Below are 26,659 nucleotides of genomic sequence, written 5' to 3'. Positions count from 1 at the left end.
AGAAACCTTAGATCACCTACTTTAGGTAATGGGTGGTGTGGAGCCACAGCTGGGGAGGAAAAGATTAATTATTTCCTGTCTAGCTGTAACTGCCTTCCCTACTGGCAAAAACATCCCTGTGCATGATATGTTCAAATAATAAATCAGTCTATTCATTCTATGATACTTTCCCTCATCAAGTGTTATTATTATTACTAGCAGTAGTGGTAGTAGTAGTTAATTAGTTAGTTAGTTAGTTTATACCTTGCTTTCCCCCTGACAGGGACACAAGGCAGCTTATAGATAAAAGTAATTGCTGAGGATCTCCAGCAGAGAGACCCACCACAATTGCCCTGAACCTCAGTTCCCAGGATTCTCAAGGGGAACCCAATTATTGTTACATTCAAATTAAAACTGATATAAATTTGTAGTGTAGATATAGCCTTAGAGCAGGAGTCAGCAAACTTTTTCAGCTGGGGGCCGGTCCACTGTCCCTCAAACCTTGTGGGGAGCCAAACAATATTTTTTTTTGGGGGGGGGGAATGAATTCCTGTGCCCACAAATAACCCAGAGATGCATTTTAAATAAAAGGACACATTCTACTCATGTAAAAACACGCTGATTCCCAGACCGTCTGTGGGCTGGATTTAGAAGGCGATTGGGCCAGATCTGCCTACCCCGGGCCTTAGGTTGCCTACCCATGCCTTAGAGAATCCAATTAGAAGATGCAACCCTAAACATATCAGTAGTTATCACTGCCTTACCAAAAATACCATAGTCGCTGGATAGACAAAGTCCTTATGCAGCATCTTGAACCACAGCAATCTTCATAGGAGCGGCATCTGCATAAGAATAAAAAGAAGAGGACATTTGGAGATTGCAAAGAAGCAGCCTGGCAGAATAAGGCACCGACAGGAAAGGAAAACCTCAGTGGGCTAAGATTCTGTCAAGCCTCATGGTTTTAGCTGTCAACACATTAGCTGAAGAACAGACGTGGAAGATGCAACAATTCCAATGCAGAGAGATCTAAGAATGTCATTTGTGACATTATACGTCTGGAGGCTGTACCGTAGCTGTACTGTGTTGCTATGGTTGCACAAGACACAGCTGGGCTGGGATGCTCCCTTGAGACTCGAGAGCAATGCTAATTTGCGCCTGTAAAGAAGCCAACATTGCTAATGCCCTACAATTGTAGTCACTAATACAGAGAAGTCCTCAGCTCTGGATGCAACTGATTTTTATTTCAATCATATTCATGGTGTTCCACTTGGGATTCTCTAGGAGATAAAAAGAAATACACCCACAGCTTTGAATTCATTTCCTATACGTAGTTTCTAAAACAGGAGGTGACTCTGGGGTGGTTCTCACACACGAGTGCAACATCAAGCAGATACTTGTATGCAAATACAGGTCAACCAAAAGAAAAATGAAAAGGTATAGACTCTGAAAGGTTAAAAACACCAGAAACAACAACTAATGGAAATATTTACAAAATCAGATCAATGTTAATAATATGCAAAAATTCAGTTGTATATTGCAACGTATTTTAACGGACTGTACTATAAATGACTATACCAGCTAGTCACAAAATGCCTGCATGAAAAACCTTATTTAATTTGATATACTGCCAAACAGCAAATAAAACTGGAAATCCACACAATTTAAAGATGGCTGAACTCAGTCATGGCTCGCAGATCACTGGACCCATTTTCACAAAGCTCTTGACCAGGAGTCAAAGTAAAAAGAAACTTCAATGCTGGTTGTTTAACATATCCTGCCTTTTAACAGGATTGAAGGCAGCTAGGAAATGTCCATGAATCAAATGCAGTAAAAGAAGAGATTAACATAAGCAACACTTTCTCTGGAGGGAAATCAAAGAAACAGGAAAGAAAACAAGGTAAGTGAAAAGGAAATCTGTGCAGCACTGAAGTGGTGTCATCCTGAGGACTCAGGAGAAAAACAAAATAATGCTGAGCTGGAAATGAAATCCAAAAGTTATATCTGAAATAAAATATTTCTTTGAATTAGTACTTTATTTTTCACATTTCTATCCTACCTTTCTACTACAATGTTCAAGAGCAACTTTAGTAGTGAGTTCAAATGTATTTTAATTTGTGGGAAGAGAGTGCTAAGAATTAAGGTTTGACCTGTTGTTAGGAAGTGTTTTGCAAGACCAATTTACATCACTTAAAGTCTGATGCAGAGGCCTGCTTCACAGTCTAAGCATATATGGTACAAAAGAAGCACGTTTAGAAAGACATGTATCATACAGGTACACAAATTTGAAAGCCAACATTGGCTGCAGCTCCTTGCCATGAGCAAATTCTTCATTGTGAACGCTGGTGCGCTGCCACACAATTTGTGGAATGGCATTAAGACTTTCTAGTCCTACAAATAACTGGAACAGATGGAGAACAATGAATGTTTCAGCAATGATTAAACCATATTATTGTGTGAACATTGCAGGGATATTATTCCAGAAAATAAACAAACAAATGCGCACAAAGATCTGGTTCTGTATGCAATCAGGCTATGTTCAATCCAGAAGTTTAGTATTTTCTTTCAACCACAGGAACTCCTTCTGTTCCTGATGTGAACTCTGAAGCCTTAGGATACAGTGCCACACTAGACTGGATCCCAGCCTGTGTTAGAGGACATTTGGCACAGAAACATGTGTGTATACCTTTAAGAAGTTGGCTGCAGCTGCCCGTTGCTATAAAGGAAAAAAGCTGAGTTTTGTAGCCTGCCTGCAGGAACAACACCCACCAGAGTTTGTGTTTATTGTTTAGTAATAAAGTCTTCGTTTTAGTTTGGGTTATTACACCTATGTCTCCTGGAGTCACTCTGTCCTCTGCCACCGGCTGGAAATCCCCCTCCAACAGCCTGTTCATAAGATGCCAGTTCAAGCCCCAGAGTCCCTGACACTAGGCTAGTTTAAAAAGCATCTGTTCATGGAATACTCATAAAGTTCTCAGAAAGCAACACAAAGAAACCTGCAGATACTATTCGAGCATGAACATAAATCAAATAATACAAAGCCAAGAAAAGATGTATTAGGACTACAGAGGCTTGGGATGTCTCCCTCTCCCACATGTACTTGCAGGAAAAAAAACATGTTAAGAACACCTCATTTCTCTTTGTATACAGTAACAGGCTTTGAACAATGACCAAGCATACAATGTGGTGAATGAGTTGGAGAATATCAGATCTCAATATGTCACTGGTTAGACATAACAGAAGCACAAAAGCGAGAGGGAAATCTTCATTATGACAGCTCATTCACCCAATGTTTATAGATTAGATGCTAACACAACAGAACAAGACCAGGTCTCCTCTTGAAAGTGTTCCCAAGGTCCTGGAGGCCCAAAAGTGTTTGGCAGCCTGCCTGGTTTGTACATCAATAAAGAAAATACCAAAATGATAATTAAAAATCTGGGGAAGTAGGCAAAATAAAATTTGGAAAAGATTTCTGGATTTAAAGCAGAAAAGAAAGTCAAATATTTGGGACTTTGGCTGGTGCCTAGAAATGAGAAGTTATTTCACGATAATTACAGTAAAATAATACTGAATTATGGAACTGGATGAAGCTTTTGCTGCCTGGAAGAATATTGGCAATCAAAATGAATATTTTATCAAAGATGATATTTTTGTTTTAAGCGTTACCTGTGATAGGTGGTACTGATTGCTTCCAGCAATGGAGAAAGGCTATAACTGATTCATCTGGCAAGGGAAAAAGCACCAGATTAAATGTAAAATTCTAATTGATGCAAAGAGTAGAAGAGGGTTTGCTCTTCCAGATTTGAAAATGTATTATGAGGCAGCGTGTTTGTGCTGGGTGGAGCTGAAAAATCCAACTATTTTGGATCTTGACGGATTTGACCTAGTTTATGGATGGCATACTTACTTACAATACATTGCCCAGGCCCATTTAGTGCAAAGGGCAGCCTGTGCAGATGTTATTTTCTTGCTTTTTGTGGCTACATTTTGGGATGGGAGGAAACAGATGTATGGCAGAATCCTAATAAATTCAAAAATTGGTTGTTCCAATTGGGTAATCAGCAAGAATAAAAACTAATTAATCTCTTTAAGCCAGGGATGAAATTTGGGCACAGGAGGACTAAATAAAAAAAAAAAATTACTACTATTACTATTACCACTACTACTACTACTATCAACATGATGAAATCCCAGCTGTTTTCTACTCAGTCTATGTACCATCTCAGATTACAGGTAAGAAATAGCATGTTTGAACACTCTCATATAAAAAGTCTTCTGCATATGGAACACTTGCAAGTTAGGGACGCAATTGCTTTTTTATTATTTAGTTGTATGGAGCAATGGAGACAGTGTTTTCCTCCTGGCTGGGGATAGGCAATTTGTGGTAATATCACAAATTTTATGGTCTGGCTGGGGTTTTTTTAGTACACCTTTGCTTCTTAGGGGCCACCCCACATTTTCTTCAAAAAATTGCTTTGAACAGGTAACTACCATACAGTTATCAAAAATATCAAAAGTAAGGGGTCTGTGGTTTGGCTTTTGAAAAATAGGGGGTCCTCAGTAATTAGCTAATTGGGAATGACTGCTCTAGAATAAGTGCTGATATAAAGAGCTTAACAGGGGTCAGCAAACTTTTTCAGCAGGGGGCTAGTCCACTGTCCCTCAGACCTTGTGGGGGGCCAGACTATATTTTGAGGGGGGGAAATTGAACGACTTCCTATGCCCCGAAGAGATGCATTTTAAATAAAAGCACACATTCAATTCTTGTAAAAACACCAGGCAGGCCCCACAAATAACCCAGAGACGCATTTTAAATAAAAGGACACATTTTACTCATGTAAAAACATGTTGATTCCCGGACCATCCGTGGGCTGGATTTGAAGGCGATTGGGCCAGATCCAGCCCCCAGGCCTTAGTTTGCCTACCCATGGCTTAAATCTATCTCCCAACATTGTAAACACACAGACACACACATCCACAGATGAACACAGAGAGAAAAGGCGGACCACTTACATATAATATGTAGGATACACCCCTTCAAAGTACCAGCACTGCTTTTTGGCCTCTGAATACTGAAAAGAAAGGGAAAAGAGGACATTGTTCATCATTTAAAGCAGAACCTGCGAGTTATACACAGCATTTAACAACTGTATCTACAAGAAGTTTTAACAGAAAAGATGGCTTCAGTTCACAAATGAATATATTTAGGATAACTAGAAGCAAAGTGAGAGCTAAGGTAAATGGCACAATGGGGTTTGCAGGGGCTGGGTGCTTCATCCCTCCTAGACATGCTGACTCAACCTTGCAAATCCTCACCCCCCCCCCCAAGGTTCTTCCAGTTGCAGAGGCTGGTTCTCCGGAAGGGGGAGTCCAAAATGACTTGGGGATCTCTGCAAGGAAGAATATGTCGGCTGGGAAAGGCTCATTTCTGAGAGATAACGATCTTTGGAGCTCAATCGTTGAGCCGTGGCCTCTGATAGCTTTACGATCCCAATCAGTCGTTTACAGCGTCCAGCACACTTCCTTCCGTGCTGCGCAACAAATTCTGCTGTCTCTTTAGCCACGGCTTAGCAGAGTAGCATACAGCGGTGTAAAGCAGTCTTTTTCTCCTTTTCTCCATGCAAGCATACACAGACAGGTTCGTCTATTTACAGCTCTTTATTGGAACATTTCTCAGAAAAACTGTCCATCACTGCTTGCAGCCATGGTAAAACATGTCTCTCTCTTCTCAAACACACAGAGAGAACAGAAAGTACAGGAACAAGCTCCTCCTTAACTTCTAAGGCTGACGTCAGAAAGTGACGCACACCTCAGAACACTTAACCAGTTAAGTTCTGAACTCTCACACCCCCTCTTGCGTTGCTTTCTGACAAGACCTGTGTAACATCTTCAGCAACACCCTGTGAGACCAATCCCTTCCCCAATGCCTTGTGCCCTCCCTTGGAGTACCTGTTAGGCATCTGTGGAATCACCTCACAACTCTCAGAATCGCACTGTGCGAAACTTACCCACGCACCTGTGGCCTGGTACCTCTCAGGTGGAATACCCTTGGTTGTGCGACTGGATCGCCTGGGCACAAACTCTGGTGTTTCCTCTGGCTCACTGTCACCAGCAGATGTGTCCTCTGCATCACGGGATTCCCCCTCTGACTTAAAGCGTCTTTGAATCCTCTCCATTACACTTACAGGAGAACTAGGCTCACTCTTGGGCTGTCCTTTTCTAACAACTCGTGGAGACGCCCCATCCTGCTCCTGACCTTGGTCAGTGACCTGATCGTCATCAGCAGACTCAGCCTCTCCTTCCTCCTCAACAGAACTGTCCTCTGGATCAGAGAGACATTCTGAAAGAACATCACGCTGTGCAGAAATCTTTGGCCTTTCATCCTGCTCAAAGAACTTAGCGTGTTTACTGATCAGCACCTTACTCTGATCACCTGACGGGTAAGCAAACCTCCATGCACGAGCTTCTGGCTCATACCCACAGAAGATCATTTTCTGGACTTTGGCTCCATCTGGCCCTTGCAAAGCCTTAGGCACAGGGACAACCGCAAGAGATCCAAACTTGCGCAGAAAGTGAACCTGGGGTTTTCTGCCATTCAACAAAGAGTACGGTGTGTCACCTACCAGTGAGTTGTAGACACGATTCCAGGTGAAACACACACATCGGACTGCCTCCAGCCAAAACTTTGGAGGTAACCTAGCTTCTGTCAGCATCACCTGTGCAGCCTTAACCAGAGCTTCACTTCTCAGCTCTGCCACCCCCCTCTTATTGGGTGAAGTAACTATGTAACGTATTTCTCTCTTGTGAAAGAACTGCTGCAAAGCAGAACCAGTGTACCTAGCATTTCTGTCACTGACGATTGCCTTCACCTTGGTGGAGAACCTCTGTTCTACCTCCTCAACCCAGCTCCTGATCAGCTGTGCTGCATCCTCCCTGGATTTGAGACCATGAGTCCAGGTGTTCTGCGAAAAATCATCCTGAATCGTTAGCAGATACCTGGGCCCCCCTAGACTCTGTTCCTTGACAGGATTGAACAGATCTATGTGTACCAGCTCAAAAGGTTTAGTGGTTACCCGTTCCACCTTTGGGTAACTGCATCCTCTCACCTTCGCCTGCTTGCAAGTGGCGCAATTAACGGCACTTTTACAATTTCTAATTTTACATCCTTTGGTAACCTCGGGTAAAACCTGCAAATCCTCTACAGGACTATGAATGGTCCTCTGATGCCATGCGCAAACACATTGAACATGAGTGGGAACTGTAGCACGCTGCGCCTGTGCTCTCTCAACCTTCCCCTCACCCCCAAGAGACGTTTTAAGAATGAAAAGATCATTCTGCCCCTTCTTAACCTTGGCAAGTACCCTCTCCCCTTTGGAGATTGTGCAGACATCATCCTGGAAACAAACCTGAAACCCTTTTTTCAACAAATAAGGCACAGATAACAAACAGTGGTGCACCTCTGGGACAACACAAAAATCCATCTGTTCCTGCAAAACAGAAAGATAAACATTAGCAAACTTAGAAATTTTAGTTCTTTGTCCATTTGCAAACTTAACAGTCTGTCCTTTTGGAACTGCCGTGCAATTCCACATCTCGACTGCAGGGGTCTCTGGAACCATGTTGCGGTTAGCTGCAGAGTCAATGACAAGACTCAGCTCGGAATTTTCCACACAGCTGTTCTCAAACAAAGCCATGCTAGCAGTGACTTGATAAGACTCTTCCTGTTGTTTACCACGTCCGCCGGACTCAATCCCACACCTGCCTGCCTTTGCAGGCTGGTTGCCATGGAAACCCGGCTGGCTCCCATGTGAAGTGTCCTTGACAACATCCTGCCGTGCCTGTGTGCTCCGGTGGGGGCAACTGCGACGCAGACGTTGAACTCCAGTGGAAAAACACTGCCCGGGGCTCCTCCCAGCTGGCCTGGCCTTCCATCTCCTGGAACGGCGCCTCCCACCAGCCTCGCCCCTTCTGAAGCTCCCTCTGAAGCTCCTCTCCGCTCCAGCACTTCCTGTGGAAAGTTTCTTAAACTTGCCTTTGGAACTCTTCGCCCCCCCGATCTGCTCACCAGCGCTCCTAGAGGCCGATACATCGGGAAATGGGCCTGCCAGTCCAGCGTCTCCAGGGCTCTGGCCTTCTGCTGAAGCTTCACACAAGCCCTTCAGCACATCCCAGGCAGCCCTTGCTGACTTTACTCCCTCCAAGTGGGGTTTCAGCAATGCATGAACGCATGCTCTGAGCATATCCAGCTCTTGTCGCATTTTCTGCTGGCTATCTTCAGCCCCACAGCCTGCAACGCCTGCTCCAGCTGCTCCAGCTGCTTGCCAGCTAAGGGGTGTTGCTTTTGGCTCCCACTGGCTTGCTTCCCAAAGCCCAGGAACTAGGAACCAACCCCTTATTCTTTTGCTCCAAGTTGCCCAACTTTTTAAAGTGAGCTTTTCCACCGGAATGTCCTGGCTCTCTGCCATCTTCTCCCGTTCTCCCAAGGTGCCCCACAAGCTGTACTCACTCAGTACCAGCTGATTCCGGCTCCTGTCCGTGGAGAAACGGCCCAGCTGCTCCGGCTCTCCCTTCCGTGGAGGAACGATTTCAGCTGCTCTCAGCGTTTAGCTCTGTCTCTCAGCAGCTCTCTTGCCTCTCAGAAGCAGGCAAAAACTCCCTCTGCTTTCCGGCATCAGGCTAGACTCACGGAATGCAGCTTCCAACCTCCGGCTAGCTTCCGTGCCGACTTCAAAGCATTCCAGTGGCTCAAAGCCAACAGCTTTACGAGCGTTGACTGACCTCCATAACCTCTGAGAGATAACGATCTTTGGAGCTCAATCGTTGAGCCGTGGCCTCTGATAGCTTTACGATCCCAATCAGTAGTTTACAGCGTCCAGCACACTTCCTTCCGTGCTGCGCAACAAATTCTGCTGTCTCTTTAGCCACGGCTTAGCAGAGTAGCATACAGCGGTGTAAAGCAGTCTTTTTCTCCTTTTCTCCATGCAAGCATACACAGACAGGTTCGTCTATTTACAGCTCTTTATTGGAACATTTCTCAGAAAAACTGTCCATCACTGCTTGCAGCCATGGTAAAACATGTCTCTCTCTTCTCAAACACACAGAGAGAACAGAAAGTACAGGAACAAGCTCCTCCTTAACTTCTAAGGCTGACGTCAGAAAGTGACGCACACCTCAGAACACTTAACCAGTTAAGTTCTGAACTCTCACATCATTGACTCTCGGCTGCAAGTGCTTTCCTGCTCCTTTTGTTAGAAGCAGTCTTAGGAGGAGTTGTATCCTGGAAGGATACAGTGGTGCCTCGCAAGACGAAATTAATTCGTTCCGCGAGTTTTTTCGTCTTGCGATTTTTTCGTCTTGCAAAGCACGGACTTTGGAAAAGCTTCAAAAATCACCAAGTCTTCAAAAACCTCAAAAAAAAGCTACCACACCGCGTGCTATGAGTTGCTCCTCGAAGTGAATGCACGGTTTTAAGAAAAAGGAAACAAACTTGCAATACGTTTTCGTCTTGCGAAGCAAGCCCATAGGGAAATCCGTCTTGCGAAGCAACTCAAAAAACGAAAAACTCTTTCGTTTTGCGAGTTTTTCGTCTTATGAGGCATTCGTCTTGCGAGGTACCACTGTATTGACAAGTGTAATCAATAAATAAGAGGAAAACATGGTTCTAACTGTTGCAGAGGAGAGGGAATTACAGCAGAGGCATCTTGATTACCTATGTGACAATCTGCTCCTGTCAAAATAGCCTGTTCTATTAGACCTATTTAAATAACAGAGATTAAAAGTACTGCTCTATGTTATTACATAGCAGATGGTGAATACATTTTTGACCTAAAGCAATGGGGCTATGATTGAGCATAATGCATTTCTCACTCTTCCAGAAAGAAAAGGTATTCATATTTACCAAGCTAAGCTAAAAAAAAATTGTGAATAGGTAATATCTAAGGCAATCAGCAGACATGCAAAAATGAATAAAAGTGGGAAGAAACGAAACACAGTTTGCTTCAGCTTCAGTTTAAGGGAAACATGTCTGCTGTAAACAAAGACAACTCACAATTCACTTTTAAGTGGCTAGAGGGCCTATAAGGGACCGTTGCACTCGCATTGTTGTTTCTCCTAGAATGGACCACCATGCTGTGCCTTCACACACAACTGATGCAACAGCTGACTTGCACACACAAAAATTGTGTCAATGGCTGCTTCCCACCCAATTAAGTCTATTTCTTCTGGGTCAGCACAGGGGCTTTGAAATGATGAGATAGCGAAGCAATCAGGACCCTGGACAGCAGCACAGAGCACAAAGAAATATTGCCAGCCTTGGCTGATTGCTTGTTTTGAAAGGTCTGAGAGATGGGAGTTGTAGTCCAACAACATCTGGAAATATACAGGATTCCCACCCCTAACCTACAAGAAATCAGTATCCTCTCAGTCTCACTGTCCATCTCCAACAGGGGATAAGAATTCTGACATCTCACAGCATGTTGTTAGGATTACTAATCTAGCATATGTTAAGCACCAAAAGCACATATAAATGCTGTGTATTATTATTTACATATTAAAATAGACAATCCTGGTGATGTTCAAATTGCTTAACTTTGCAACCACTAGTGGCTACCACTAGATCTGATACTCATTGACTATGTGACTTGTTAGGGATTAGGCCTAATTCACTTATGCATAAATAAAGCTTCGTGATCAATTTATGAAGATTCATTTCACCTGTTCATGCTTGTGGTGAACTAACCATGTGAACCAGCTGTCCAGATATTTGGCCCCATGAATTCCCTCACTTGGTTCATTGCAACAATGCTGCTGAGGTGTGCTTATGGCAGTCAACTCATGCAATCTATCTACCATGTGAATATTAAATACAGACAGAAGAAGAGTAATAATATTAAATGAGATAAGCCCAAATTCTGATCACATCAAATAGCTCTAATAAAATGTGAACTTGGTATTGTAAAGAGTACTAGACATTCTGTTTTGGTGACTGCAACCTGGTTGAAGGAGTCATCTGGCATGTAGCTTATATATCTGAGCTTCTAACACTAGTATAGACAATGGTGCAGCAAATTCCTCCACTTTATTTACTAAAATAAAGCTAAAATATATATATTTAAGAACTACCAATAATATACTTTAACTGAATAGTTCAGGTACACCAGATAGCTACAAAAGATCACAGAGAGCAGGGACTACATATTCATACCACTGTTGTGATACATTCCATACCCATAGCAGAACCATCAAAGCTTCCAAGTTTTGAATCTGGCACAAAAGAACCACTACTGAAAAATATGAGAATTTAGGGATGAGTTTATATGGAGTCAAGGGACGCGGGTGGCGCTGTGGGTAAAACCTCAGCACCTAGGACTTGCCAATCGTATGGTTGGCAGTTTGAATCCCCGCGGCGGGGTGAGCTCCCGTCGTTCGGTCCCAGCTCCAGCCCACCTAGCAGTTCGAAAGCACTCTTAAGTGCAAGTAGATAAATAGGTACCGCTTTATAGCGGGAAGGTAAACGGCGTTTCCGTGTGCTGCACTGGTGCCAGTTCGCCGGAGCAGCTTCGTCATGCTGGCCACATGACCCGGAAGTGTCTCCGGACAGCACTGGCCCCCGGCCTCTTAAGCGAGATGGGCACGCAACCCCAGAGTCAGACACGACTGGCCCGTATGAGCAGGGGTACCTTTTACCTTATATGGAGCAGGACTGACATATTCTCTCCCCTGCTCCTTTCCCAAGGTTACCACAGACATTCAAAAAGCTCAACTAGTTTTAATTAAACCAATTAAGGTTTGCAAACACAATTAACAGATTATCAACTAAAACTGGCATGTAACTTTGAGGAACACCACACAGCTCACTGGGTTCTGGCATCTGGCAATTAAGTTACCAACACACGCCAAGGCCCAACCTACAGCTCAGACCAATTTTCAGATATTCAGCAGATGTAGAACAAATTAATCTGATTACTATGGATCATTTCTGAAGTAGACTTGGGAGGTTCCTTTTCGAAAGAAAAACAATATAGACGGGTTCCATTCCCAGTCCCCGCGTATAAGTGTGCCTAACCCCATTCCACCCTCTTCCAGATCCAAAAGGACCCACACATCAGTGACCAGAGATCAACTGGACATGCCTAATATGGTCACTGCCTGTACTTGTAAAGTAACTAAATTTACAATGTCAGAATTCAGTTCATGTAAACATGCACACAATTTAGCTTATATGCTTGCCTAAATATCACAGATATTTTTTCCCTACAATACCACAAGAATAAGCATGGACTGTCCTTCAGCTTTTCATCTAAGTCCTCAAGGATTACCCTTTATAGTACACAAAGGAGAAACCAAAAGAAAAAAGAAAACTGCCCTCAAATACACTGATATGTCTCTTGATATTCTCTCTGATTCTCTGACCTTTTGAAGTAGAACAACGGAGCTGAAAGCATCAGCTGAAAAGCCACAAGACAATGAGTACTAGCTGTGGGGTCACAATCCCCAAAAGGTTAAGTGGGGTGGCAGTGGAAAGATTTCTTTGATGTTTCTTAAGGAATCAGAAAAGCCTGAGTAGAGGACTTCAAAGACTTTGTCCCATTCATGTTCTATTTGTGTTTCCTCCCCCCCCCCCCTTCCATGAGAGAAAGGGGGAAAGCCCTGGTGTGATTGTGTGTTCTATAGTATGTTTTCCCCCTCTTGCTCTTAGCACTGTATATTATCCCCAGCATTAGCCATACTTGCTCAATACTTCTTTCAGGGCCAAAGAGAAAATGCTCATCTCAAGAGGTTTTTCTAGAGTATTTATTCCGGAACGCCAGTTATGAAATCACAAGCCCCTTTGCAGCTTCAAAGTTCTGACAGGCAATGCTTTTGCCCTTGCAGGAAAAAGATAAAAATCATAGAAAGCTTGACAAATAACAGGTAGAAGGGCAAATGATATCGTTACAAGTCTGTGGGGAGCCTGGACCCTGCTTCTAATTCCTGGACACCCTTTCTAATTCCTGGGTGCCAGACAAGCACAATATGGGCCAACTATTTGAATCCAAGGCTGCAGCAATGTGAGCCCCTCCACTGTACGCTCAAGTTGTATATATGTGTGAATAAAACATATATCATAAAGACACCACAGTCTCTGCTGTGCCTTATTTCCAAAAGCAAACGCGGACCCTGGGCAAGTACTTGGAACCCTTGGAATCCCACACAGCTTGGAGACTGGGGTGCTGTGCAACCATATATTGAAGTCAAAACAAAATAATTTTTTAAAATTTTTTTTAAAAAATTCCTTGCAGTAGCACTTTAGAGACTAAGTTAGTTAGTTATTGGTATGAGCTTGTGTGTTCATACCAATAACTAACTTAGTTGGTCTCTAAGGTGTAACTGCAGGACGCGGGTGGCGCTGTGGGTAAAACCTCAGCGCCTAGGACTTGCCGATCGCATGGTCGGCGGTTCGAATCCCCGTGGCGGGGTGAGCTCCCATCGTTCGGTCCCAGCTCCTGCCCACCTAGCAGTTTGAAAGCACGTCAAAGTGCAAGTAGATAAATAGGTACCGCTTTATAGTGGGAAGGTAAACGGCGTTTCCGTGTGCTGCTCTGGTGCCGTTCGCCAGAGCAGCTTCGTCACGCTGGCCATGTGACCCGGAAGTGTCTCCGGACAGCGCTGGCTCTCGGCCTCTAGAGTGAGATGAGCGCACAACCCTAGAGTCTGTCAAGACTGGCCCGTACGGGCAGGGGTATCTTTACCTTTACCTTTAAGGTGTTACTGGAAAGAATTTTTTATTATTTTATTTTATTTTATTTATTTTATTTTGTTTCGACTACAGCAGACCAACATGGCTACCTACCCGTAACTATATATTTAAGGCAAGGTCATGTGCCTTATGCTGTACTACTACTACTACTAGGAATTATAATAATAAATAAAAAAATTTCCACTAAGACAATCCAAACTGATGGCAATCCTGTACCTATAAAAATCATGCAATTATGCGCTTCTTGCATATAATGTATTTTGTTTTTGCTTAGTCATAGAGAAGCACAAGCATATATACAGGGCAATAAAACTGCATCCTTCAGCACTGATCACTTGTGATTTCTAAGCTCTCCAGTTCACTCCTGTCTGAATAATCTCCCAAGACACTCAACACGGTCTTCCTATCTAAGCTACAATGCTTAGAAAAAGTGAGTATTTGCTCAAAGAACATGTTTTTGGGAAACATTTCTAATTGAAATGCCGTATTTTTCGCTCTATAAGACGCACCAGACCATAAGACGCACCTCGTTTTTGGAGGAGGGAAACAAGAAAAAAAATATTCTGAATCCCAGAAGCCAGAACAGCAAGAGGGATTGCTGCGCAAGGAAAGCAGTGATCCCTCTTGCTGTTCTGGCTCCTGGGAGAGCTATGCAGCCTGCATTCGCTCAATAAGATGCACACACATTTCCCCTTACTTTTTAGGAGGGGAAAAGTGAGTCTTATAGAGCAAAAAATACGGTAGCTATTTTTTACTTAAACTGGAAGCTGGAAGAAGAGGATTCCAAACCAATTTTCCTGCACTATAGCCCATGCTCTCCAGCTCTGCCTTAGTGATCCAGATTATCAGGCAAGGAAGCTGTACAGAAGAATTGTTCTAGGGCTAGCTAGCATGGGCTCTCACCCAGGGGGACAAAATACAAACCACATAATTGTTTATGGTAGGATCCTTGCATCAATTCAAAAGAAGGGATTTAAAGTTTAAAATATCTTGGGCACCCTAGTTGGGGCCTTTCCAGGGCACAAACCCAGTTGCTTGTGGTTCTGCCAACTCCTTAGAGCTTCAGAGATTTGAATGATGCTGCCTTGAATGCTGCAGAGAGCCAACACAGATGCTGGAGCACTGATGCTCTGTGTTCCCCTCATCAAGAGGCAGGAAGTTTCGTTCTGCAAGAGTGCATATTGCAACAGTCAAGTCCTGAAGGCAAAACACAAACAATACATCTTCCTAGTTCTCAGCCTATCCCTTTCAATGTTCTTGCCATTAGGCTAAATGCTCTCCGTTCCTCCACTTGCAGTTGTTTAATGTGCTTATTATTCCACCCACAACGCTAAGACCAAGGAAGATTTGTTCTAACACAGCAGCATCCACAGCATGGAGCACTGCACTGCCCATGAGACCTTTAAACTAGTTCCAAGGCTCTCAATAGGTTACTGTAAATGCAGGGCAATGAGCAAAGAAAGGAAACAGAGAGACAGGGATTAGACCACATTCAGCATCTTGTGAACAAAGCATGCTTCTTATCAGCACAGCTGATGAGTCTGTCATGCATTTTCCATTAAAGACTTGAATACAGTCTGCATCCCATGTTCATATGACAGTGAAAGAGGCTTGTGTGTGACCAGCCTTTATCATTCCACATTGCCAAATCCACCCACCCTCTTTTTTAAAGCAATGTAGTAATCCACATTTTTAAAGTAGTTAACGCAGCCAGGTTTTGGAATTAGGTCTCAATCTTCACTCCTGAAAACATACTACAGAAAGTTCAGAATGTAATGGGAGCCACAATTCGAACAGCGTTTGGAGCTAAAACCTGCTTTGAGTACAATAGCTTGGCATCCATACACACTTTGAACAGAGGACAATACTTCCAGGTCAGAGGGCATGACTTCCAGGCTTCCTGGAATTAGTCTAGAAATTGTAGAGCCACTCATGGGTTCTACTCTTAAGGTAATCTATTCCCAAGACATTTAGGAATTTTAAGGTTAAGACCAAAATTTGGACTAAGAAACAAATGAGGAGACAGTGTAGTTTTAAAATTGATGAGGTGCATTCTATACGTCCTGGCTCAGTTAGTAATCTAGCTGCTATATTTTGTACTAACTTTAGTTTACAAACTACTTTCAAGGGCACTGTAGCCCAGTGGCATCTTACTTGTTAATTTAAATGATGGATGTACTGCCTTTCAGCAGAGCTCCCAGTTTGCAAAGATGTGGTAGAGCACACACTGGCCTCAATCCCTGGAATTCACAGGTAGTACTAGGAAGTGCTAGAGAGTATTGTAATCAGTGAATACAATACTCAACTAGCTGGACTATATTTTGGGACCCAGCATAAAGCACTGTTCTGTTTACATACAATACAAACTAAAATTACTAACTAAGAAATGCATACACGCTATGAACATTACACCAAACCATATTTCCACATCTAGAGATCTCATGCTTGTTGGGAACCAATCTTGTTGCCTAGGACTAGACTAAAACCAAAGAGAACATCTATATTACAGACATAAACATGTTTTAATATTCATTCCATAATTGAGCTATATTAACTATATTTTGGGATAGAGGATGGGGTAGATCTCTAACCAAACATTTATCAGTGTCTTAACCCATTTTCTATAGGATTTGAGCAAAAAGGCCCACCCAAATATTCGCCACCCTACTTGCAGATGGTGAATTTAGGAAGGAAATTTGGCAACAATATCTCATGAAGTGGCCAAACCTGTGCAAAAAAAAAAAATCACAAGCAACAAAGTTATGTTTTGGTCTATCATCTTGATTCAAAATGGCGCCAAGTGTTCAATAAGCAATGAAGATTGTTGCCCACCTTGGGAATCCTTATGTCAAGTTTCATGACAATATTTTAACAGGCAAGATTCAAAATGGTGACTGATGTCCAAACATCAATGAAGAACGCCCCCCCCCCCCAACTTTATGTCAAGTTTGGTGCCAATACCTTGAGAGGCATTCCAACGTATAGAGAACAAAAAAGAAAAAAAGATAAAAAGGACAGACAGAAAAATCACGTTCCAAAATATATAGAAGCATGAATTGTGCAGGAACTTAGGAGGAATTGTAACAGTTTTTCTGAAAGGCTCTGTAATGCATAAAAACATTACAAAATGAAAAAATAGTGAGATTTCCATTCAACTAAAATCAGGAGTGGGGGTTGGGTGGGGAAATATGCACGTCTGACCCTCATTTCAATGGGAAAGGCTTCCCAACACGAGCAACAGAATGACCCCTATGCACTTGGGTGTGTCTCAAAACAGAATCTGTGCCCACCTCATGTTGTAAAATACAGCTTCTATTATATCAATTCCATTGCTGCTAAGGGAAAAATGCATACTTGACAACATAATTACAGCTATCACTCTAATTACTATGTACTGCATTTACAAAGATTCACAGGCAAGGGGATAAGACCCACCATCTCTTTTATTTTATTTGCATTGCATCAAGAACCAGTTTTAATAAATTTTAGTGCTAGGGAAAGCCTGTGGACTCAGTGCAGATGTAAAACCAGGTATAGACAAGATATCAGGAACATCCTACATGTTCATGCTCTATTAATTCTCATTATGTGAATGCACCTGTGACTTTTGGTTCTGACAATGGTCTTGGTTAGCTCCAAACCAGAGTTTGTCACCTTGGCTAGAAGCAGGTTTAGCTAGCATAATTTTCTCCAGGTGCAACACTGCTTAGTTATCCCTTCATTAACACAGAAACATCTTTATGATTGGTTTATCTTAATAAGCTTTATGTGCTTAAATAGAACCATTTTCTATAGATAGAACATATCAAAGGTCAGGAGGAGTGAAATGGTCCAGCTTAAATACCTGATGAATCTGCAGTCCTGAGTCATTTAACACGTTTGTTATTATGCATTTATATGTTATTATGCCTTTCTCCCAAACTGGTGATGATATATTCAATCCGGCCTTAGATCTAGATTTTGATATTGCTTAATGGTTTCAATATTTATTGCATTTAACCTTTTAGATAGAATGCATCAATGAATGATTCCTGTGTGCCTGCATTTGCAACCTTCGTGCCTTCCTCCTATACTGTGTATTTCTGTGTAAACATTGCATACCAGCCTTCTTGCCTTATCTGACCCTGGAGGGGCAAATGATGCTTTGCTAAAAGTTATTTGTTGGATTAGCATCTGGGTGACAACCAGCATTTCTCCTTGAAGCTATCTGAGGCCTAGAAAGAGGAGATGGGAGACCCTCTTCCAATCTCAATGAAGGTCTAGTTGCCAAGGCAACTAGGTTAAAGTGTGATAGTTGAGAACAAATGGCTTGGGGCACCCCAATGTAAATGTGGGAAGTTGATAGCAATATGGAGCCATGAATGTATACATCCCATGAATTGTAACCTTTATTGATGCATGTAGGATGATGTTTAAGATGTTTTATGGCTCTTTATGTGCAGTGTTATATATAAAGGTTAAAAAAAAGTAAAAGACCCCTGGATGGTTAGCTCCAGTTGAATTCTGAAAGCATACCAATGAGAGCAGATCAATAGGAACCACAGCAGTGGGAAGGTAAACAGCATTTCCATGCACTCTGGCTTCCGTCACGGTGTCCTGTTGCACCAGAAGCGGTTTAGTCATGCTGGCCACATGACCCAGAAAGCTGTCTGCAGACAAATGCTGGCTCCCTCAACCTGAAAGCGGAGATGAACGCTGAACCCCATAGTTGATTTTGACTGGAATTAACCGTCCAGGGGTCCTTTGCCTTTACCTTTTACCTATCTCTTCTGGACAGTCCTTCCTAATTGATGGTTCGTTAATAAACTTGGTCCCTGGACCACTAAGCTTGCTATTTTTCTCCTGGTTCCATGCTTTATTTAACAGTGTTCCCTCACTTGGGCAAGAACAGGTGATGTAGAGGTAAATTTTTCCCACACTGGGATTCAACATTCAAACACATAATTATAAAATACAAAGTAATAAAAACAAACTAGTTAAAAGGAGTAGTTAAAACACACCGAAATGCATTTAAAACTAGCATTAAAGTGCAGTTTGCCCTGGCAGCAGCCCAGTGGCCAGCATTGTTTTCAAAGGCCTGTCTGAATAGGAAAGCAAAATAAAAAAATTCCTTCCAGTAGCACCTTAGAGACCAACTAAGTTTGTTATTGGTATGAGCTTTCGTGTGAATGCACACTTCCTTCAGATCTGGAATTTTTTTATTTTGTTTTGACTACGGCAGACTAACACGGCTACCTACCTGTAACTTGAATAGGAAAGCCTTAGCCTGCTGGTAGAAGGACAGCAAAAAGGGAGCCAGTCTAACCTCTCATGGGAGGAAATTCCACAGAAAAGGCTCTCTCTCATGTCACCACCAACCATGCCTCCCATTTTGATGGACCGCATCCAAGAAGGTGCTCATCCAAAAATTTTAACACCCAGGATATGCGAGCCCAAGCCATATAGGGTGTTATAGGACATAATCAGGGTTGAGTGATATCTGTTTTCAACAACATGATATATCACCAGCTAAACATTGTGATTTAGTGATATATCATGATGTCTGAAACATGGAACTATGTAGGGTGGGGGGATATAGATTGGGCGAAGGAGCAGTCAAGGAGCTTAATAGGTATGTGCTATCTGCGCAGTGGATTCCTCCTCTCAAAGGAAGGCAAGCCCTTGCATTTAGAGAGCGAACTCCTTCCGCTCCTCCCTGGACAGAGAGATGGAGATGGAAGAAGCAGCCAGCTACGATTCCTGCACTGGATAGAGATACCACAGTTATTGGGAGGCACCAAGGCTGGATGTGGAACTGTTCTGCCATCAGAGGGGAAAGGGAGCCAAAAGGGAAGGCAGCCAGCCAGCTAGCCACCAGAGGCTCACAATTACACTGCCCCCTGGATTTTTTAAAGGCTGTGCTTCGCAAGACATTGCCAGCTCAATTATTTTGAAACGGTTCTCACGATGTGGTCTACAAACTGGTTTTGGATGATGTATTGATACATTGCCAAGCCCTGCCAGTCAGGGGTGTGACTGCAGCATTTTGGAACCTCTGAAGCCTCTGAACATTTTTCAAAGACCGCCCCATGTGGAGCTTGTATCACTAGTCCAATCAGGATGTAACAAAGGCATGCATCTCTGTGGCCAGATCCAACACCTCAAGGGTGCTGTTGGTGCACGAGACATAATGGTACAAACACACTCCTGGCCACCACCAAAACCTGGAAACCCAGGTTCAGGGCAGCATCCAGGAGTACACTCAAAACCTATTGTAGTACAGAAGAGAAAAAAAATTTGGGGGGTGGGGGTGGGCTAAGAAATAGAGACGTATGGTGCAGGAACATGAGCACAACCACAAATCAGCTTAAGAGAAAACACTGATTAAAACTGGCAAGAGATAAAATTGTAACACAAATGTTTCTATGGGGTTAGTGTAGCAATGTGGTCCTGCCATGAAATAACACGTAAACGTGGCCCTGAGAGAGACTTAGTATTATTATTAATAATAATAATAATAATAATAATAATAATAATAATAATAAAAACTATACAACCCCCTGGACGGTTAAGTCCAGTTAAAGGTGACTATGGGATGCAGCACTCACCTCAATTCAGGCCATGGGAGCCGGCGTTCGTCCACAGACAGCTTTCCGGGTCATGTGGACAGCATGACTAAACTGCTTCTGGCACAACAGAACACCGTAATGGAAGCCAGAGTGCTGCAGCAGTACCTATTTAATTACTTGCACTGGTATGCTTTTGAACTGCTAGGTTGGCAGGAGCTGGGACACAGCAACAGAAGTTCAACCCATCACGGGGATTTGAACCGCCGACCTTCTGACTGGCAAGCCCAAGAGGCTCAGTGATTTAGACCACAACGCCACCCACGTCCCTAATAATACACTATACACTAGGGCTAAAGCAAAACATTGAAGAGACAGAGGAAATTTGCTTATGAGAGAGGAAAAGGAAAATGAGAAAGTTACAGTGCGCTACCGATCTCCTGTTGGCTAGGAGACTGGGCATGCTACACCTGCAAATGGCCACGTGGCTAACACCCGTCAGGTAAATGCTGGCACTCGGTCTAATTAAGAAAACAAGCAGTATCTAATGGGTAGGGCCATTTTTCAGCTATACCAGCTAAACACAGTCTTGCAGATATAGCTAGGCCAAACCAAACTGGCATCTTCCACACCCTGGAATGTTTGGCACTTTAGCAAAGCACTGAAGTTAAATCTTCCTTATTTGGACACAGTTTATATTGCTCATTAATCTGACCTCCCAACTGTATACATACTGGGTTTGTCACACTGCGCTCAAGGAAACATTCTCACCCATTGCAAGCCTCTGCAGGGAACAGATTTACAGAAGCACTTTTGTTACATAATCTCTGTTTTACATAATCTGTACCATGCAAATCTCCTTACACAACATTAAATACAACGAGGGAGGGACGGTTGTTTAAAATAACTGTGCCACTCTACTAAATGTACAGTCTGAGTCTTCAATAAAGGATGTGGCTTTTGATCTGGAAAAATACTGATGGAAAGCCATGATTTGTGTCACCTCAGACTTGTATATTACTCGTCTCAGTTCCACAGTGGCAGAATGCAGCTTGGCACTATGCTGAAAACTACGCCAGCTTGAAGAGGGGGGAATTCTGTTTTAAATTCCTGCTTCCACAGAACACCTATGAGGCATGGAATCACCTCATTCTCTATCTTTGAATCCCTCCTCAAAACCCACCTTTTCTGCAAATCCTTTGCCATAAGGCCTTAGCTCTCTCCCCTACAGAATCTGGTCTAAAGATTTGTAACTGTATTTGCATATATTCTTCCATCTTCCTTTCTCTGTTGTCTCTGTCAGTGTTTACACTGAGAGCTTATTGAGACAGGAGTTGGTTACATCGCTCTATAAACAATGGCAGTTTTGTACTTCAGTTTCCCACAAATGACAGAACTCTCATTAGTGTTTTCCCTACTAGTCCCAACATGTAATCCAAAAGGTAAAGAGTGAAAGTTTTATTGGATCTATTATTACATTTTCTGCAAAATGTTGAAACTGAGCTTCACAATGAGAAACAATTAGCAAGAGCCGGATAATAAAACTGCACCACTGTGACTACAATATTTTGCCTTTATCAATGCTACTGTGTTCTGTCACGCATCTGTGTGGCTTATTTAGATAGATGACATTTAGATAGATAGCATTTTCATTTCTACAGTTCAACAACCAAATAAGCTAGGCATCTCAGGTACAGGAACAGGTTTTTAATGCACCATTATTTTCCTTGCCAGACATGCAAATGAGATACACATCCTTATACAATACATAGGAGCTCTGGGGCCAAATAGTATCTTCTATGAACTACTAAACGAAACTAAGACTAAGGAGGCTTGAGCAACAAACACACAAATGAGACTTGCAACAAAATGCCAGTGTGGAGTGCGCCTTTCCTCTCTTCCAGCCAGCCATGCCCTCTTCCAGGACACAGGATTCTGCTCCCCTCCCCTCTAGGTTTTCTGCCTGCCTGCCTCCCAATAGTCCCAAGAGTCAGACAGCATCCCATGGCCTATACAGATAACCAAGGGCAAATAAAGTGGAAAAGAAACTGGGGGAAAGGGTCTAGAATTTCAGGAAGAACAAGCTTCACATTTGGGCATGGGGTATAATGAATTCTTTTATTTAGCCAGTCTGCTGAGGAGTATAACAGGGTGCTAAAAGTAATATGCATTAATAAATCTTGACACCACTAAAAGTTGGAACTGCATTCTAGCAATTAGATACTGGACTAGGAACTTGATTAACTAAAAGCAATACACACGCACTTCAGAATTTTCGCTGTGGCCAGAATACGCCCTGGAGTCAAGGATCACCTGACCACCTGAGTCCCTTCTTTGTGTGCCTCCTCCATGAGAGGCCGGGAGGGTGGCAGCCATGAGAACGGGCCTTTTCTGCAGTGACTCCCTGCTTGTGGAACGTTCTCCCCAGGGAGGCTCGCCTGGCACTTTCATTGCATATCTTTAGGCACCAGCCAAAAACATTTCTCTATAACCAGGGCCTTCAGCTGATTAAACAATGTGTTCTTGAGGGTGGGGGGTTGTTGGTTTTTGTTCTTGTTTTTCTTATGTATTTTGTGTTATTATCTCGTGAATCACCCTGAGATCTGCAGATGAAGGACAGTATACAAATTTAATAAATATTAGTAAGTCATCATCATCAAGAGCCAGTGTGGTGTAGTGGTTAAGAGCGGTAGTCTCGTAATCTGGTGAACCGGGTTCGCTTCCCCGCTCCTCCACATGCAGCTGCTGGGTGCCCTTGGGCCAGTGACACTTCTCTAAAGTCTCTCAGCCCCACTCACCTCACAGAGTGTTTGTTGTGGGGGAGGAAGGGAAAGGAGAATGTGAGCTGCTTTGAGACTCCTTAAAGGGAGTGAAAGGTGGGATATCAAATCCAAACTCTTCTTCTTCTTCTTCAAAGTAGAAACCAGATGAACCTAGAGCTGGCTCTAAATTTTTGAGGCCCCTCCCAAGGCAAGGCCCATAAACTGACAGAGTGGCCCAGACTCCCCTCTGAGATGTACCCTATCGGGTGCATATCATGTCCTCTGCCTTCACACATCCCTCAAGCTGTCTGCACATGAAAGACTTCACTAGAGGAGGACACTCATTCATGTTAAACTGAGTGCTTGGAAGTTAGAAGAAGCACCACACAGCCTTGCACGGCCTCCATTTTACTTGGGCAAAGTCCCTTTCTGACTGCTGAGCATTGGCAAAAACGTAGCCATACTGACCTCAAGAACTAGTCCAGAAAGATGGCTCTATGACTGGATGGAATTTCATAAGATATTAAAAGAAATGTAATCAATAAAGACAAGGCATTGGCACTGCTACAAAAACAATGACTATGGAAACAGTAGAATGACTGCCCAAATCTAATTGCCCAGGTAGCCTCTGCGCGTCTTCCTTCCCCTCCACACACTTTCTCTCAAGTAAATTGCTTTTGTTTATAATCCTACTTTGCTCTGTGCCTCCACTCTAAAGCTACTCATGCATGCACTTTCCATGTAATCAGGTTTGATCAACATTTCTATAGTGCACTAAGATTTCTGCATGAAATGTATTACAAATGTACATTATTTCTAGCTTAAACGTTTAGTGTACCCATAATAATCTATCAGCTGTAACAGAAGAATACATTGACCCATTAACTCATTGATGCACTATAATAAAGCTACAGCCACAAAAACAGAATTAAGAAGATTGAATCCAGGGCTGCAAGAGCTACAAGAAAGTAAGAGCTACAAGAAAACTAGAATACTTGGCAGACTTACCATCGCCACTAATTTAGGATTGCCTGAGCTTCTTTTGGAAAAGTTGTTGCATTTTTTTTTAGTTTTGCCCAAAGCTATTGAGGGAAATCAGTAAAAATGACAATGGGTTGCCAGACTGCAGTATTCCTTTTTTTAATTTTTTTTGAATTCTCTTTATTAGTTTCCGTTGAACAATCAAACACAAATAAACACAGAACAAAATCATCACAAAAAAAGAAAACAAACAACAGAACAAAAAAGAAAAAAAGACAAAGACATCATACAACTAATTGACTTCCCTCCACCTCAGTTTTGGATTATTGAACAAAAGATTTTTTTCCTGCAGTTTCGATTTATGACATCTGCACGTCGTAGGGTTATATTGAGCCTACTGTGATCTTTAAATTTCTTAAATCTGCTTCGATATATGTTATGAATTTGTTCCATTCCTTAATAAGCTTTGTTTCTTTCTGGTCTCTAATTTTTTGTGTCATTTTTGCCAATTCTATGTATTCGAATAATTTACTTTGCCAATCTTTTACCGTTGGGATATTAGTTGTCTTCCAATTTTGTGCTATCAATATTCTAGCGGCTGTTGTTGCATACTGGAATAATATCTGATCCTCTTTCTTAATTTCATCTCCAATCAGCCCCAAAAGAAAAGCTTTAGGTTTTTTGACAAAGGTGTATTTAAATATATTTTTTAGTTCATTATAAACAAGCTCCCAAAACTTTTTAATTTTTTCACAAGTCCACCACATATGGTAGAAACTTCCTTCCTTATTTTTGCATTTCCAACACACTTTGCCTCCAGTCTTATAATTTTTTTCTAATTTTACAGGTGTGATGTACCATCTGTACATCATTTTTTCCATATTTTCTCTTAGTGCAACACAAGCTGTAAATTTCATATCTTTGTTCCAAAGCTTTGTCCAACTGTTGTATTGCAGATTATATCCCAAATCTATTGCCCATTTTACCATAACTTCTTTTAGTGTCCCTCATCTTTAGTGTCCCATTCTAACAATAGGTTATACATTTTTGATAAGAGTTTGGAATTTCCTTCCAGTATTTCTATCTGAAATCTAGATTTTTTTTTTTGTTCATCCCTATCTTTTTATCTTCCGTCCACAGAGCGTTAATTTGATGAAATTGTAGCTAGCTCGTTAATTTATCTCTTAACTCTTCATATGTTTTAATTTTCCATCCTTTTTCTGTTCTAACCAGTAGATCTTCATATGTCCATCTTTCACCTTCCATATTTTTGTTGTTGTTGTTGTTAAAGCAGTATTCCATGTATGTCTGGGAAATTCCGGAAACATGGCAACCCTCCCACCAAAAAAAATAATCCATTGGTACTGAAATGTTTTGATCAGTTATTTTGCAGACTCTTTTCCAAATCCACAACTTTATATTTTCATTTTTCAGTTTATATACACCACATTTCATCCTAAACCACCCTCATCTTATCTTTGATAATTAAAAACTTTTGCCATGCAGTTGATTGGCTGAAAATGTTAGGTGATGCTTGTGTCTTGCAACTTTCTTCCACTTATTAACACTGGGTAGGAGGCTGACCAGGCATGGAAAAGGCCTTTAGGCTGTCTGCCCTTCTGTGCATTTAATTTGTGTGAGTCTAATTGGCTGGCCTTCAACCGTATAAAGCTGAAACCACACATGTTAAATGTGCATAAGTTGTGTAAGGAGAAGGAGGAAACAAGATGTTGGGCTGCTAATTTCAGTGGCTGCCATGAAGCTCATCGTGCCCTTGCCTCCCAGTGACAACCACACAAGCCTGCAATAATTCCCCATGTTGTCCTTCAACTACAGGATGGTCCCAGTTTTGCAACTTGCTTTGCATTCATGCCCACCAGAATTATAACACAGGTTCAGCCATTGATCTCACCCCTTCCTTTCAGGCTTTAGGAAGGCTGTCTTGCCTTGTTTTAATATTTCAGTGCAGCATGTATATACTCAGACATAAATGTCCTGTTTCATTTCTGTTTCTAAAAGATAGATAAAACTGCAAATACATTTTCAAAGATGTTCTGGGCTGGGGCTAGTGAAATCAAGTGTGCCAGCCAATGTGCATCATCCACAGTTCATTTTGCCCTGTTTCAGCTGAACCATGCTGGGCATTGGCAGAATTGTTTTTTCAGAGTTCACTTTGAGACAACGAATGCTATGTTTGTATTGGATGCTATGAGAAACCAGTCCCACTGCTCTTAGAATTTTGCCTTTCTCTATTCTTAATACAGCCTCTGACCAGTTTTGGACCATCTTGATCAAATTTTGATCACACAGGACAGAATAGAAAACATTCAACTACAGCAGCAGACTGTAATTAATATTAATACAATATGGGAATGGTGGGGGGGACCTCTGGGGAAAATTCTTCAGAAAATACTGATAAACCACCTCTTTAGCTGAAGTAAATCAAGTGAACATTCAGTGTAATCTTTTCTGCCTTCACAATTTTTTTCTTCACAAGCACAGAGTTGCCCTGTTTTCATTGTTATCTTCAGTTCTGAAAATATATGCAGGTGTGCATTTCCAAAATCTTGGTGATGGCAATGTTTGAAAGTAAAATTAATCTAGTGCATTTTCATTCCCCCACCAGCAAAGAGGCCGGCCTGTTTGACATACGGTAG

The 26,659-nt window shown here is 42.2% G+C and overlaps 1 protein-coding gene across 1 annotated transcript in view; it reads right to left on the bottom strand.

Moving 5' to 3' along the window:
- Nucleotides 1–26,659, bottom strand: part of VOPP1 (VOPP1 WW domain binding protein) — a 48,980-nt gene that overhangs the window by 5,681 nt on the left and 16,640 nt on the right. Inside the window, exons 2-3 of the mRNA XM_081834869.1 lie at nt 4,990–5,048; nt 744–821 (exon numbers count right to left, since the gene is read on the bottom strand). Coding sequence (XP_081690995.1) covers nt 744–821; nt 4,990–5,048 — 137 coding nt within the window. The remainder of the gene's footprint in view (nt 1–743; nt 822–4,989; nt 5,049–26,659) is intronic.

The sequence above is a fragment of the Podarcis erhardii genome (assembly GCF_964252035.2).
Source record: "Podarcis erhardii genome assembly, chromosome: 12".
NCBI lineage: Eukaryota > Metazoa > Chordata > Lepidosauria > Squamata > Lacertidae > Podarcis > Podarcis erhardii.
The sequence above is the reverse complement of the archived record's forward strand: the minus strand, read 5'-3'. Positions and strand labels throughout refer to the sequence as shown.